Source organism: Eubalaena glacialis, chromosome 16 (genome assembly GCF_028564815.1).
Source record: "Eubalaena glacialis isolate mEubGla1 chromosome 16, mEubGla1.1.hap2.+ XY, whole genome shotgun sequence".
NCBI lineage: Eukaryota > Metazoa > Chordata > Mammalia > Artiodactyla > Balaenidae > Eubalaena > Eubalaena glacialis.
In genome coordinates this window covers 33,548,618-33,564,089 of record NC_083731.1, presented here as the reverse complement: position 1 = coordinate 33,564,089, position 15,472 = coordinate 33,548,618, and the positions used below count along the sequence as shown (strand labels likewise).

The 15,472-nt window shown below is 36.2% G+C and overlaps 1 protein-coding gene across 5 annotated transcripts in view; it reads left to right on the top strand.

Annotated features, from left to right (window-relative positions):
• Positions 1-15,062, top strand: part of PIBF1 (progesterone immunomodulatory binding factor 1) — a 207,935-nt gene extending 192,873 nt beyond the window's left edge. For 4 of the 5 annotated variants that reach the window (XM_061170699.1, XM_061170703.1, XM_061170700.1 and 1 more), the window contains 2 exons: positions 3,416-3,589; positions 14,919-15,062. In XM_061170699.1, the coding sequence (XP_061026682.1) occupies positions 3,416-3,589; positions 14,919-14,969 (225 nt within the window). In that variant the 3' untranslated portion in view covers positions 14,970-15,062. Of the gene's footprint in view, positions 1-3,415; positions 3,590-14,918 lie in introns of those variants that run through there. The other variant, XM_061170701.1, reaches the window with a different exon arrangement.
• The last annotated feature ends 410 nt before the right edge of the window (positions 15,063-15,472 follow it).

Here is a 15,472-nt window from a genome sequence, read left to right as displayed (position 1 = left end):
GGAAATTCAGTATATGATAAAGATAACATCTCAAATCAGAGGAAAAAATTGTCTGTTTAGTACATGATGTTGTTACTACAGAATAGCCAAGGGGGGAAAAATGCTGAATCCTCACCTTTCACCATAAGCCAGGATAAACTTCAAACAGATCAAAGATCTAAATGTTTGAAAAAGAAAAGAAAAAGAAACCATAAAGTAACTTGAGGAAAATAGAAGAAGAAAACATGGGAAGACCATAAAATTAAGGACTATTCAGCTACATCACAACCAGAAAGTTTTGCATAGGAAAAAAACAAAACAAAATAAAAAGCATAAACAAAGTCAAATAAAAGATTAAAAGGGAAGAAAAACTGCCATTCATATTACAGACAAGAGCTAATGTCTCTAACATGTAAAGAGCGCCTCGAAATGTAAAAGAAAATGACCAATCACCCAGTAGAAAAATGAGCCAAGGATATCAACAAAAAAGGAAACACCCTTAAACAACTGAAAAGCTGCCCACCCTTACAGTAGGAGAAATGCAAATTAAACATACCCGAACACTTATCAGACTGGCAAAAATCCAAAAAGGTAACACAGACATACATTTTATCAATTAGGAAACTGAAGCTCATTCAATCAGAGTAGATTGCTGAAGTTTACACAGTTAATAACAGAGTCAGGAATAGATGTGTCTTTGACGTCTAACCTCATGCTAAAATGTCTCCACTACCTGCGCTTGGCTTTCTGTGTGCTCAGTCTATGGTGGTTATCGTGGATACTATTTGATGTTAAAGTGGAATTTTCTTTGTTCAAATTTACAATTGATAGAAAAGAGATCATCTATATGATCAAACATAATAAAACTGAACAGAATTGTTCTGCATGTTACTTTGGTGTCCATTGTAGCTATGTATTATCCTAATAGGAATTTTACAGAATTCTGTTGCTTTTTCAGTGTTCTTTACTTAGATTTCAAAAACCGTGCTAACATTGTATGATACTATCAGATGAACAAAAGTGGTACTGTGACAGCACCCTAAGTTGGGGTGATCCTAGTCTAAATAAAGCAAAAACCTGTGAATTTCCCTTCTGTCTCCTGACCAGCATCAGGGGTGATCTGTTTCCCGTAACTGTTCCTATACGAGCAGCAGGTGAAGCCAAAAAGCAACAAAACTATGGCCTCCTCTTGGGCACTTAGGAGCCAAAGCCCTCTGCCTGGTACCCCACCAACTCCTTCCTTTTCTCCCTCCTCATCCTTGCTCCCTCCCTTCCCTTCTGCCAGGAGGTATGATCCCCTTGACCTTATTTATATCTGTAATAGAGTGGTAGGTTGTGTTAGAGGAAATTTTTTCCTGTTATTTTATTTTCTCTTCATGCCAAGGCACAAAAGTTATGGCCAGTAAAAAGAGGTTCTTTCAGATAAAAAGTGTTTTTTTGATAGGCTGAGAGACCGTCATCTCTCCTCTCCTCTCTACTTATCGTGTGGTAAGTAGAACAGGAGCTGAAATCTACCATAACACAAGACATGTTTAACATTAAATCAGTAGTATATACTTCACTAAAGGGAAGCATGTAAATGAAGTAACAATCTCAAAAGCAATAAGAGTCCTCAAAAGGGTCAAATAAAAGTATATCAGGTTGGCAGTTTCTGAAGGTAGATACATCCTCATGTGCATTGGCCAAGCCAGCCTCAGTCCTGCAGAAAAGAGAAAGTGGATTCTGGCACCGTTTCTTCCAGCTCCTCTCTTGGCCCTGAGGTTTATTAAGACTCTGTGGCTTAAACTCAACAGCTCTGTTTTAAAATACCCACTCAAGCTAGATGGTTCTAAATAGAACTAATGACAGCCAGAAAAAAAAAGGCCTGTAGGAACTTGCTCTGACACAGAGCTGATGTCTATAAACAGATTAGTAGAAGGGAGCAGAACATCTTTCTGTCGCCCTAACTTTTGTGTCTTGGCATGAAGATGCAATAAGATAATAGGAAAAAATTACCACCAACACAGCCTACCACTGTTGTACAGATAATAAGGTAAAGGAGAGTTCAGTCCGCCCTCTCTCCATATTCTTGTGTTTGATTGAATCAATTTAGTAATTAAGCATAAATATCCACTAGTTAGTGTTTGGTGCTAAAGGTTTGACTATGGGGGAAAATAAAAGACAAAAAAGACTTGGAAGAGGGAATGTGTGGAAATTTTGATCCGGGTTCTTCAAGAAGTTCAGCATAATGAATTCTTAGTTCAAACAACGACTGATAAAGCTAACTCAGGTTTTCATTTGTAAAAGAAGAGGGAATAATATGTTTTGTTTTGTTTTTACTGAAGTATAGTTGATGTACAATGTTTCAGGTGTATAGCAAAGTGATTCAGTTTTATATATATATATTCTTTTTCAGACTCTTTTCCCTTACAGTTTATGACAAGATATTGAAGACAGTTCCCTGTGGTATACAGTCGATCCTTGTTGTTAATCTATTTTATATATAGTAGTCTGTATCTGTTAATCCCAAATTCCCAATTTATCCCTCCCCGCCTCCTTTCCCTTTTGGTAACCTTAAGTTTGCTTTCTATGTCTGTGATCCGGGAATAACATGGTTAAAGAAATCCTGAAGCTATATTAAACTTACTGTTTGAACTGCTGATTAATAGGCAAGAAAAAAATTTTTGGACTCTTTTTCCCTTGCATCTTCATGTAAGACTTCAAAAGGAAATGGAATAGTTTAAGAGGTAGAAGAGAAGAAGTTAAGTGCCTAAATAATCTGCTTATCAAGCACGTGTAGAGAAACTACGGGGGAAAGTAGCCATGCCAGTGGTTCCCAAATTTGTTAGAATCACCTGGGGATCTTTAAAAAATTTCACAGCCGAGGCCACACCCCAGCCCAATTTTCTCACAGTCTCTGGGGGTGGGACACAGGCATCAGTTGTTTTTGAAGCTCCACAGGTGATTACAATATGCAGAAAAATTTGGGAACCACTAGGCTACAGAATAATACTTTTTTTAATTGAAGTATAGTTGACAATACCGTGTTAGTTTCAAGTGTACAGCAAAGTGAGTCATTTATACATATGTTTTTTCAGATTATTTTCCAAGATATTGAATATATTTCTTTATGCTGTTCAGTAAATCCTTGTTGCTTATCTCTTTTATGTATAATAGTATGTGTCTGTTAAACCCATGCTCCTAATTTATCCCTACCCCCTTTCCCCTTTGGAATGATATATTTATCATTTAACGGTATTAATGACTATGAGATTCATGTGCATAATTATTGAATATTAATATGTTGTTTTTTTCACAACTTTCCTCGTTTATATAATGTAGTAATTGTTTCAAATGTTTTTTCTACTTCAAGAATAAAAATAAATATTTTAACATCAACATTATGAGTCTGCTTGTTAAAATCATACGTGCCATCTTCTCTTTTCATACACAACAGGAATTGGCAGCAATGAAACAGATTATCATTAATATGCGTAGTAAGCGTTCTGAGGACAACTTACTTTTTACTAAAACGGGATCCAAAAATGTGACAGAAAATCAGAAATCAAAGACTTTGAATGTGCCTAGAGAACATGAAGACAATGTATTTATACCCAAACCAACACTCTTCGTAAGTACAATAAAAATTAACTTAGAATGTTAGTGTCTCTTATTTTCGCTAAATAGATTTTACTTAAATTTCTTTCCTCTCATAGTGGTTTCAAACTAACTTTAAAAGGTCTGTATGTATCCTTTTTCTGAATGTATATGTTATCTATCTTAACAGTTGGTAGTTGGGGTTTATATTTCTAGTTAACATATCGGACTTGCCCAGGAATTAGCGTTACTCTAGCACTGTCCTCCGCCAGTCTCCAGGGACGGCTTATAAATGAATCAGAAAGACAGTCTTGATTTGACTGGTTTACAGCACGATCTCTCAGTTTTCAGTAGGATGTAGCTGAGGTCGTACCTCGTTTGAAAATTTTTCTCTTGTATATAAAAGAAAGTTTACTGTAGAAAAAAAAAAGAAAAATACAGATAAGCATAAAGAAGTTTGTTTGTTTGTTTGTTGTTGTTTTGTCCATGCCGCGTGGCCCTCGGCAGTGAAAATGCCAACCAGAATTCCCTGTTTTTGTCAGTTTAAAATTTACATAAGAATCAAAGGGATGCAAAATATCACCCGCCCCCTCTTATTTGTAAAATAATATATTTTGCTCTGAGTTTTCTTATAAAGTATAAAACCAATCGTATTAACATAAACTGAAAAACTGAAATGCATTATTAGGTAAAAATGTATGTGCCCGGAAATGAGTCAAAGAACAAGAAATTAGAAAAATTTGGATTAAAATAGAAAATAAATTAGGAAATATTGAAAATGATGTTTTAACAAGTAATAAGAATTAAAAGACAACAGAATCGAAATAGGAGTAACCTTATTAAATAGTGCACTTTACTTCAACATGGTTTCCCCTCCATACCTTAATTTCTCAGAAGAAACATTTCTACCATCTGAACATAGAGACTCAAGACCAGAAAGATTTTCTGTATGATATTCTGATTCAGTGAGTCCCCAGAATCTTAATTTTTTTTTAACTCCCTAGATGATTATAATAATCGGTCAAGTATGGGAACTTCTGATCTAAGCTATTTCATTATACATTCAGAACATGCTACTCAAGATCAATGAGATGTGAGAGCTTGCTTGGTGATTACATAGTTCAACCTCCTTTTTTTAAAAAAATGACAGAGTTACAATCTAAAGGAAATAAGGGATAATTATCATAAGGCTCCTTGTGGCAATAAAGACTGAGCTAACAGGATGGAGAACACAGGAAATCTAGATTGACCAGCCTGGGTACAAGGCAGCTCTGTGGATTTCCACAGCTGAGTACATAGATCTTTTCCTCTAGTGGTACTTCAGCTTCCCCATGTTTCTCTCCTGGTGTCTGCTTACTCATGGTTTCCACTTCCTCATCAACTTGCTCACAGCCCCTTGTCTTGAGACGTATTTCTATGCATCCTTTCCCTAATCTCCTCTCTTATAACCTAGTTCTCCCTGTATTTTCCAAAAGCAAGTTTAACTGGCCCAGCTCCTCCCTGTTGTCAGATAACCCTGGTGGCAAGACTAGTTAAGGTTATTAGCCAGCCTACTGAATGGCTGCCCTTACCTGTGACCAGGGGTCACATGGTACCAAAGAAAGTTACCTAGGGCTATTTATTCAGACGGGCCATGGCTAGGCAAGTTTTCCTCAGAAAGTCGGCTAAGATTGGGACAGACAGTATGATGTATCTATTATTATATTATAATCTACAAGAAGAGAGCAGACTGAATACATAGATGCTAATGGAAAACGTAGGATTGGTTGAAAACCGCAAGATCCAGCCACCTACTTAAAGCCTACCACACTCCTTGATCTGCTTTTCTGACCCTTCTCTGTTCCAAGCAATGAACTATTCCTTCTGACCCTGACCTCCTACATTTCTGACTTTAGCTTGGTAACCTGATTCTGATATCCTGAAATCCTAACTGTCACCAGTACATAAGTAACAGATTTCTCCAATATCTCGAGATAAGGTTCTGCAATGAAAAGAAAATGAAGAAGATTTGAAATATGAAGTATTAATTAGGTAGTTTTTATTTCCTTCTTTATGCTTATCTGTATTTTCTTTTTTTTTTCTATACTGAACTATCTTCTGCATACAAGAGAAAATTTTTCAAAAAAGGTATGATCTCAGCTACATCCTAATGAAAACTCAGATATCATGCTGTAAACCAGTCAAATCAAGACTATGTGCTAATACTGCAGAATTAGGAATGGGAACCGACTAGGTCACCTGGGGCGAGTCATTTAAATGCCCTGAACTGGGTCTTATCTGTAAAATTAGGAGGGAGATTACATGAAATGAGGGCTGGACTTCTTTTATACTAACATCCATGATTCTCCTAAGGCATCATAATTTTTACGGTTATTATTTTGAGTATTTTCAATTTTCCATAATGGTGCTTTTCTTACGTTTTTCTCTCATCTTGTCAATAAGGAATTTATGGTACAAATATTTGAAAATAAGATCTAATCATTACATAATCTTATGGTTTTATAGCTAAAATGGAAACATTTCTAATTTACTTCCAGATCTTTTGGCTGATATTATTTGCTGTTGGTATTTTTCCCTGATATTAAATTCAATGATAGAGGGATGGATGGATGCGTGTTTATATGTGCACTGAAAATATGAGGAAAACACACAAAGCCCCTGTTAAATGGGCAGTGGGGTGAAGGTAGAGCTGTGTTACAGAGGAGGAAGGGGAGGAATAAAAGCTTGAGACATTTTTCTTTCCATATTTGTATAATCATATGAACGTTTTGCAGTGTTCATGTGATATTTACATAAGAAGACAACCCCAAAAGGTGTATTTTATAGAAAAGCTCTGGCTGTTGAAATCACAGATGTGGGAGGATTGTTTTTCAAGCATTTGATGCACCAACAAAGACTAAATTGAACCACAGAATGTAAGTGCTTTGAGGATAGAAGCTGTGTTCCCATTGCCTTACATAGCACATGATCAAAGCAGGTACTCAATAAATATCTGGTAACACAGCATTAAAAAAAAACAACAACAGTTATTTGCCTCCCCAATTTAGTTATCATCTTAGCCGTTAAAACTCTAAACTGTGTGGGGAACTTTAGTGTTGAACTAAATAAACTCCAGGGAGAGTGAAAGCAGCAACTTCCAAGACCATGGTCTTGGAAGGAAATACAAACTACTTTAAAGGAAATATAAACTGCTGTGGAAATTCAAAGAAAGAAGAGATAATGTGATGTTGATGGACTCCAGGAAAAGAAAGTATTTGAGGTTGACCTTGAAGAATGTCTAGGATTTGACAAGGACAATAAGGGTTAAAGAGTGAGAAATTCCAAGGGCAGAGAGTATAATAGTCACAAAACGTTTTCTAATTTGTGTTCCTTTTCATTATTCAAAACTAGGATGTTTAATAATCTAGACTTTATTCCTCTCTTACTACATTCTTATGCCTGACTTCAGTCATTTCGCCACTTAACACTTTTCCTTAGGAAAAAAGGAAAATACAGTGGATAGGATATACCTAGAGTAGTCAGATTCAAAGAGGCGGGAATTAGAATGGTGGCTACCAGGGACCAGGGGGAATGGGGAGTTATTGTCTAATGTGTGAAGAGTTTCAGTTATACAAGATGAAAAGACTTCTGTGGATGGATGGTGGTGATGGTAGCACAGCAATGTGAACATACTCAATGGCACTGAACTGTATGCTTAAAAATGGTTAAGATGGTAACTTTTATGTTATATGTACTTTACCAAAAGATTTTTTAAAATTTAAATTGATAGGTTATAAAAAGCAGTGTTTCTCATTATTCATAAAGAAAAGTTTATAACTTTATTAAAGTGCAATTTAGCAGTTATTTGTAATATACTTAATATAATGAATACAATTCATTGGATGTCTTAAGACACAGGGTGCTGCCCTGGGGTAGCATTACCACAGAGCATGTCCTAACTCTGTGCCACCCCACATTTCTCACATTATAACACACATAGAAAAGTATAGCATTTGTATGGCACACCAAGGTAAATGAACTTTGCTGGTAGATTGAAGGGGCTCCGGCCATGTCTAGGAGCTGAGGGAACCAATTGCTCTTCATACCTCTAACGCTTTGTCACATTTGTTTTGAAGCTCTGGTCTCACTTTCTCTTTTCTTCTTTTTTTTTTTTTTTTTTTTTTAATATTTATTTATTTATTTGGCTGCATCGTGTCTTAGCTGCGACACGCGGGCTCTTCGTTGCAGCGCCCGGGCTTCTCTCTAGTTGTGGCGCGCGGGCTCCGGAGCACGCAGGCTTAGTTGCCCCACAGCATGTGGGATCTTAGTTCCCCGACCAGGGATCAAACCCACATCCCCTACATTGGAAGGCAGATTCTTAACCACTGGACCACCAGGGAAATCCCTGGTCTCACTTTTTCATGTTGAATCTGGATTTATCTGACCAGAACATGCTCAGACCTCAAGATAGCTAGCTATGTACATTTACATTTTTAAAAATAATTTTTCAATTTCGAGTCTCAGGAATACTAATTGCAGCCTCTTCCCGGTGTAATATAGCTCTAAGCTAAATTAGAAATAAGGAATTTTTTAGTGAGTGTGGAAGTAGAGCCGTGAGGGCTGAATGATCTGGGGCAGTTTCTCTTTTTGTCACTTTGTTGGTAGGAAAGCTGGGTCAGCTCTCTTAGACACATTTTAGTTGGGCCCTGCCTCTGAGGAATCATAAATATTTATTTCCTCAATTCCTAGCTTATATCGTTTTTTTTTTTAAAACAAGTAATTATATCTACTAGACATAGTATTTCTTTTCTTTAGAAAAGTGGCACTGGTTGAACACTAATAGATTCTTAATTTCTAGCTCTTTTTCTAGATTCCAGGAATAATCCACCAGGCTTATTATGTCTGCGTTTATCAGTCAGCATTCTTTCTCAATATGCTATAATCCCCAAGTTATATATTAATGTTTTAGTTGCCTGCTTATGGATGACACAAAAGTACCCATCTTATCAGTTATTTATCTCCCAAATCACATTAGAACAGTAAATTACTTCTGGTTGGTTTCCAGTTAATCCTGTCATTTGTTTTTATCACAGCCCTCTGAGCTCTTTCCTACATCTGGAATACAATTTACTTCAGGGCCTGTTAACACCACTAATTTGTGCTGTTTCTTTATAAAATTACAAATATAATTAATCTAAACCAGCACATAAAAATTAAAGCAATGTTCCCAATATAAATGCTCACTTTTAAGTAATTTGTATGTCTAATATCACGTCATATATATGTGTGTGTGTGTGTGTGTGTGTGTGAAAAATATATTATGAAAAGGGTTTCATACCATGGAACCTATGAAAGTCTTAAATTTAAAAAAAAAAAAAAAAACAGAAGTCAGAAAATAGGGCCCTCCTCAGTTAAAATATTAACTCTGTTAATAACTGCATAGACATGGGACTTCCTTGGTGGTCCAGTGGTTAAGACTCCACGCTCCCAGTGCAGTGGGCATGGGTTCGACCCCTGGTCGGGGAGCTAAGATCCCACATGCCGTACGGCGTGGCCAAAAAAAACTGAATAGGCACAAGAAAATTTGTTACCCAAAGCATCTTATGGGTAGAAAGGGTAAATAACTTTGAGATAGTAACATAAAAGAAACACTACTGTTTAAATAGGTAAAGAAGTGGAATTACCAAAATAAAAAGCAGTTAACTGTGTATCTGAATTTTTGTGCCACTTTATTTAACAGTCATCTAACAGGAGATGGCAAATTTTTCCTTAAAGGGCAAGACAGTAAATATTCTAGGCTTTATGAGGCACATACCATCTCTATTGCATATTCTGTTTGGTTTTACCTTTCTTTAAAAATGTTAAATCCATTCTTAGCAGGCAATCCGTACAAAAACAGACCATGGATCATAGTTTGCCATTCTGTGATCTATCTTAATGCTAGTTGCTCAGTACTAATCAGGAGTTGGTAAAGGCTTAGAAACTTCCAGTGGCTGGAACTTCGGGCCGTCACTAATGGATAGTACCTTACTGACAAAATATCTAGAAATGAAGAATGTATGTCTCACGAGAATCAGAAATCAACTTTCCAGAATCAGTATTATCTCCATGGAATTTGTTTGAATTTTGGTAGTGTTTAGACATAGATATTGATGTAGATGAGAAGTTGACCTATTCTATCCTAATGTAATTGCAGGTAACCTGAGTTTCAGACCGTAATGTGACTGAGAGCAGAACTTTACCAATAGAAAGATTGAACATATCTTGAGTTCATACAACAGAATATGCTATTTTCATATCTTATTGGTTATTTTCATTTCCACTCAATAATTGCAGTGTTACTTAGAATCATAAATACTGCCCACTATGCTTATAAAGGGCAGTGTTACCTGATTAGTTGGAGCCATATTACATTACTGGAGTGGCATTTTCTTTCACATTACATAGGGGCAACTCTTGAATATAGACTCTCATGAGGCTTTATGTCCAGATTTAAATTGAACTGAGAGGCGTCTGTAATAGTAAACCCAAACAACATTCATTCATTCATTTAAAAAGTTTATTGGGAGTTCCCTGGCAGTCCAGTGGTTAGGACTCAGCACTTTCACTGTGGTGTGCTAGGTTCAATCCCTGGTCGGGGAACTAAGATCCTGCAAGCCACATGGCATGGCCACCAAAAAAAAAAAGAAAAAAAAAATGTTTATTGTACCTCCTTTGTGCCAAGCACTGTTAGAGGCAGTAAGGGTATAAAACTTCCTGCCTCCATGAAGCTTACATTCTTTTGTGGAGATTAGACTGTAAACCAACAAACAAACCAAAAAATAAATTGTAGAGAAAGTGAAAAAATGACAAATGCTATGGAGAAAAAATAAAACAGGGTGGTCGGTGGGTGAAGAATAGGGAGGGATGGCCTCCCTGAGAAGACGACACTTAAATAAAGACCTGAAAGAAGTAAAACCAAATGCTCAAGGTTTTTGAGCAGCTGAATTTTGCTAGATCTCATCATTATCTTAAAACTGAGGAAATTTTAAATGACATTATACCCAGGTAAAAATAGATTCCGATAGAAACTTGCTTTGCTATTAAATATGTAGGAAATAAGGTCCTATTACTCTTTTTGTTTTTTCTATTTTAGAATGTAAAATATCTAATAAAATATGTAACTTTCTTTAACAGCGAAGTCCAGGTAGCTCACATTGGAAACAATACACTTTTTCAGTATTGCTGCTTTTTTTCAAAACATTTTTTTAAAAAGCTCTTGGTTTTTTTTTGTTTGTTTTTTATTGTGATAAAAAACATATACAATTTACCATTTTACCCATTTTTAAGTGTACAGTTTAGTAGTATTAAGTATATTCATGTTGTTGTGAGACAGGTCTTCATAACTTTTTCATCTTGCAAACTGGAACTCTAGATCCATCGAGCAACGCCTCCCCTTCTTCCCCCCCTACCTCTGTAGCCCCTGGCAACCCACCACTGTACTTTGAATTTCTATGAAATTGAGTGTTTTGGATACCTCATAGGTGGCATCATACCATATTTGTCTTTTTGTGACTGGCTTATTTCACTTAGCATAACATCCTCAAGGTTCTTCCATGCTATATCTCAAAGCATTTTGCAGTACCTCTTATGGAATTGTCTTTTGAGTCTATGGCACATTCTTTTGAAGCTATTCATTTATTCAAGCCTTATTCCATGCCCAGGGCCCCTGCCCTAGAGTGCCTCAGAGTCAGATCATGGAAACCGTGTATCATATAACATGTGTGATAAATACCAAATAGGAAGCAAGTACAAAATACTGTGAGGGTCACGTTTGTATTTTCAGACCTGGACAGCAACAGTGAAAGATGAACTAGAGGAATGGAAAGAAAGAGCCAACAGACTTTGATATCAATTCAGACAGAAATTAAGAAGGTAGCAAAGGTGGTGGTGGAGGAGAAAGACGAGGCAGATGGAGGGATAAATTGGAGGGAGTGAGAAACACCCCTACAGGAGAAACAAGGAGGTAGAAACCAACAGGTGATAATGAACATTTTAGGCTTAGTAACTATGCAAAGTTATACCACTCCTAGGTCTCAGGGGGCAAGGAGAGGAATTAGAGCCTTCGTAAGAAACTTTGGTCTTCTACAGAAGAATTTACTACTACCAAACTATGGCCAGGCAAAGAAGGAGCTGGAAAATAGACATCCCAACTTCTTTCTCCTCTGACCCACAAGCCCACTCTGCAGCTCATTGACTGAACCTAATCAGAAACCATAAGCTACCACTGACAGCATCCTGAGGCACAGCAGGTCTGAGGGTACCCAGAATATCCAGCACCATTAGTTTTTATTCTCCCCATATTATGTGTGAAGTAACTGAGTGGTCATCAACTTGCCCGAGTTTACAGATAAATGGCTGGAGCCTGTTTTATTCCAGAGCCTGTACTTTAACCCATTATTCTGTACTGTGCTCCAGCTGCAAAAAAAAAAAAAAAAAAATCAACAACAAAGGAAGCATGTCATTGAGCACCTACTGCATGCCAGACACTTTTCCTGTGTGCAGAAAATACAACATGAAACAAATGCTATAACTTACTTAAGGATTAGAGTCAGTGTCTAGGAATTATGTTCCACTGCTAGTTCAGTGACTTAAGTAGATTGTTCTGGCTCTCAGATAAAAGCCTGAAGATAAGCTTTTCAGGGCTAGTATGTGGCCCTTTGAAGTCATCAAGGACCTAGGTTTCTTCTGCCTTTCTCTTCAAACCATCCTTGGTGTGTGGCCTCTGTCCTCAGAATCACAATATAGCTGCTGTAGCCTAAGCCATCACATCTGCATTCCAAGCAGGAAGCAAGAGGAAATGGGGGGAAATACCATCTCCTTTTCTAAAGGCATTTTTCTGTAAGTTCTACCCAACATCTTCTATTTATATCCCATTGGTCAGAATTTAGTCACTTGGCCACACCTAGCAGCAAGGGAGGCTGATAAATGTAGTTTTTCACTGGATGAGCCCATTACTCTCATAATGAAATCAGAGTTCTGTTATTGAAAGGGGGAAAATAGACGTAATCTAGGCAACCACCAGGCTCTGTCATAGGGTCTTACTCATTTTTATATCCGTACAGCCTAACACAAAGACCTGATACATAGTAGGTGTTCAATAAATTACTATAAAACTAATCTCAACTACAAGTAATTTAGTTCATGTAATAGAGTGTCAAGAGATAGGGTTAGAGAAGTGGGCCTGGACCAGATCCTAAAGGGCCCTATCTTCTAAATTAAATGTAGTTTGAACATGACAGTGATAGTGAAGTCCCCCCCCCAAATAACCTAGGAATAAGGAATATACATTAGACCTATGGGACAAGCTGTGAAACTAATTTTAAGTGGCTATGACCAAAAAACTGAAAAGTCAATTTATGAAGAGGAAAAGCAGTTAATCCCCAGGACAGAGGTATACTCGACTGTGGCAAAGCTATTTCATTAACACATCTGAAGAAAGAAGGTACTGGGAGGAGGGGATGGAGGGCGGATGGTCTGCAATGGACCAGACACAGATTGAAGTAGTCAGGAAGGACAGTCTACCATTAAAATGCTTGTACTGTCCTTTATGAGTCTTAAGATTCCCTTTTAATATCAAAAGTTTTATTTACCTTCTACTATACATACATAGTAGTAAAAGAACTTTTAGTATCAGCTGATTGAGAAAATGCAGATATACAAATTCTATGCCTTTTGCTTGATCTGTAGAAGTTGCTTTCATATTTTTTTGTCCACGAGCCACAGTTAAGAAGACCAGTTTACATTATGACTTAGTGAAGATCACAGTTTCTCAAAATGGAACTTAGTCCTCCTCTGGCAGATCAGCTAGCATTCTGGTTTGTACTTTGGTTTCTTTGGGATTTGGTTAGGCCCTGTCACCTTTGAATTCTCTTGGAAGAAAGCACCTGGCTTTTCCCTATGATTTCCTTATTTTACCCTGGAAGCTTCTTTCACCTTTAATACTAAGAACTTTGGACTTTCTATTAAAGAAAAACTACTAAAGTGTTTTAATGCAGATTTGCATTTTAGAAAGATAAGCTTGGAGGGATTGTGGGTGATGAACATAATAGAAGAGAAAGCCAAATCAGAAGTAGGAAATTCTTGCAGGAGTGAAGCCAGAAATGATGAGGGCCCAAGGTAAGCCTTTTGGGGTCAAGATAGAAGCAGAATAAGTTGAAAAGATATTTCTACAAATGTTAGGGACTGTTTAGAATGAACGTAGCAAGTGGAAAAAGAAAAAGGAGAAATCTAAGATGAAGAGGAATCAAACATTTCTGGTTTAGATGACTGAACAAAATATGGTACCAAAAAAAAAAAAAAAAAAAAAAAAAATATGGTACCATTCACCAAGACAGAGAATATGGTGGATTGGGGGAGTTCATTTTGACATACTGAATTTTAGTTGCCTTTAGGCATCATGTAAAAGTATTTGTAGCTCAAGTTAGAGCTATGGTTATACAGATGGGGTTGGAGGAAGGAAGTGGAGGGTCTACTGGTGTATTTGGTGGTAATTGAAGCTGCCCAAGGGCATGGCTAAGGGCAAGAGGAGCTGATCATTGATGCCACTTCTAACATTTTGTGCATCAGCTATGGCATATGAAAAAGATAAAATTGTAACTTATCATACTTATCTATATGCCAATGTATATATATTTAGGAATGTGGTTCTTCATAGTTTTAAGGAGATATAAGTGGGAAAGGAGTAATTGCATATTTGATTTGTTATATTATATAAAATAAGATGTTTTGATTGGCATCAGTATCTTATATAGGGAGTTCTGAGTGCTTTATCACAGTCTACCTTCCCTGCTCTTTTGTTACTACTCTGTATAGCCAGGCTCTTTTACATTGAAATGATTGAGCAGTAAACCCAAGAAGTACTCTGGTAAATACTTAGCAATTCAGAATACCCAAAGCACAATGATTTGGATCTAGAAATTCTTTACTAAATATCTATTGAGTGAATGAGTATCTATATGTAGATAGATAAGACAACTAAAAAGAAGCTGTGCCCTTGATTTTTTTATAATTTTATTTGAAAATAGAATCAATTCATAAAATACTCACCTCTGTAGAATATATTAAATATAGGATTTAAGCCAGAAAACACAGCTGTGTATTTTTTTTAATAGACATACCAGGTGGGAGATTATTTCTGACAAAAGACAAAATCTTTGCCCTTAAGTCTCTTTCTGAATTACAAAAAGCAATTATTTACTATAATTTTACATAAAAATCCCCAATGTATATAGGTACTTAGTTCTTTGAATCGTTTCTCTTCTCCTCCTTATAAGCAATTTACTTAATTTTCTTTTCTTCTTCTTCTTTTTGTTTGTTTGTTTTTTTTTTCCTTTTTTTTACAGACCAAAAAAGAAGCACCTGAGTGGTCTAAGACACAAAAAATGAAGACCTAGTGTTTTGGACAGATTTGCTCTATCATTATTTACTCCTGAAGGTCTTTTTCTGATGAACAAAGTTTATCTTAATCATGTACTTGACATTTTTTAAATAGCTAATTTAAAGTTTATTTTAACTGAATGTTAAATTAACAAATTATCATAATAATCAAACTACATAAAGTGCAAATATTTGGTTTTATCTATTTTGTTACAAAATAAATATTATATACTCTATTATGATTTAAATTTTGGAGCTTTCATAATTCTTTAAGGCATTTTAAACATGTGGCTTATAAATATTTTGATTAGTTGTTATATTGGTGAGTATTTTTCTAACTATATAAATTTTGAATTTAAATGTCATAACACAAATACCAAGACACCTTACAATTTTTAAATTAATAATCATTTGTGAAGTCTACTAGAAGGCATTTTATATGCCCAATAATGGTGGTCAGATATCATGTAAGTGGATATGAATTGCTGATTCTTTCTTGGGGCTCTGTTTTTTCTTATAT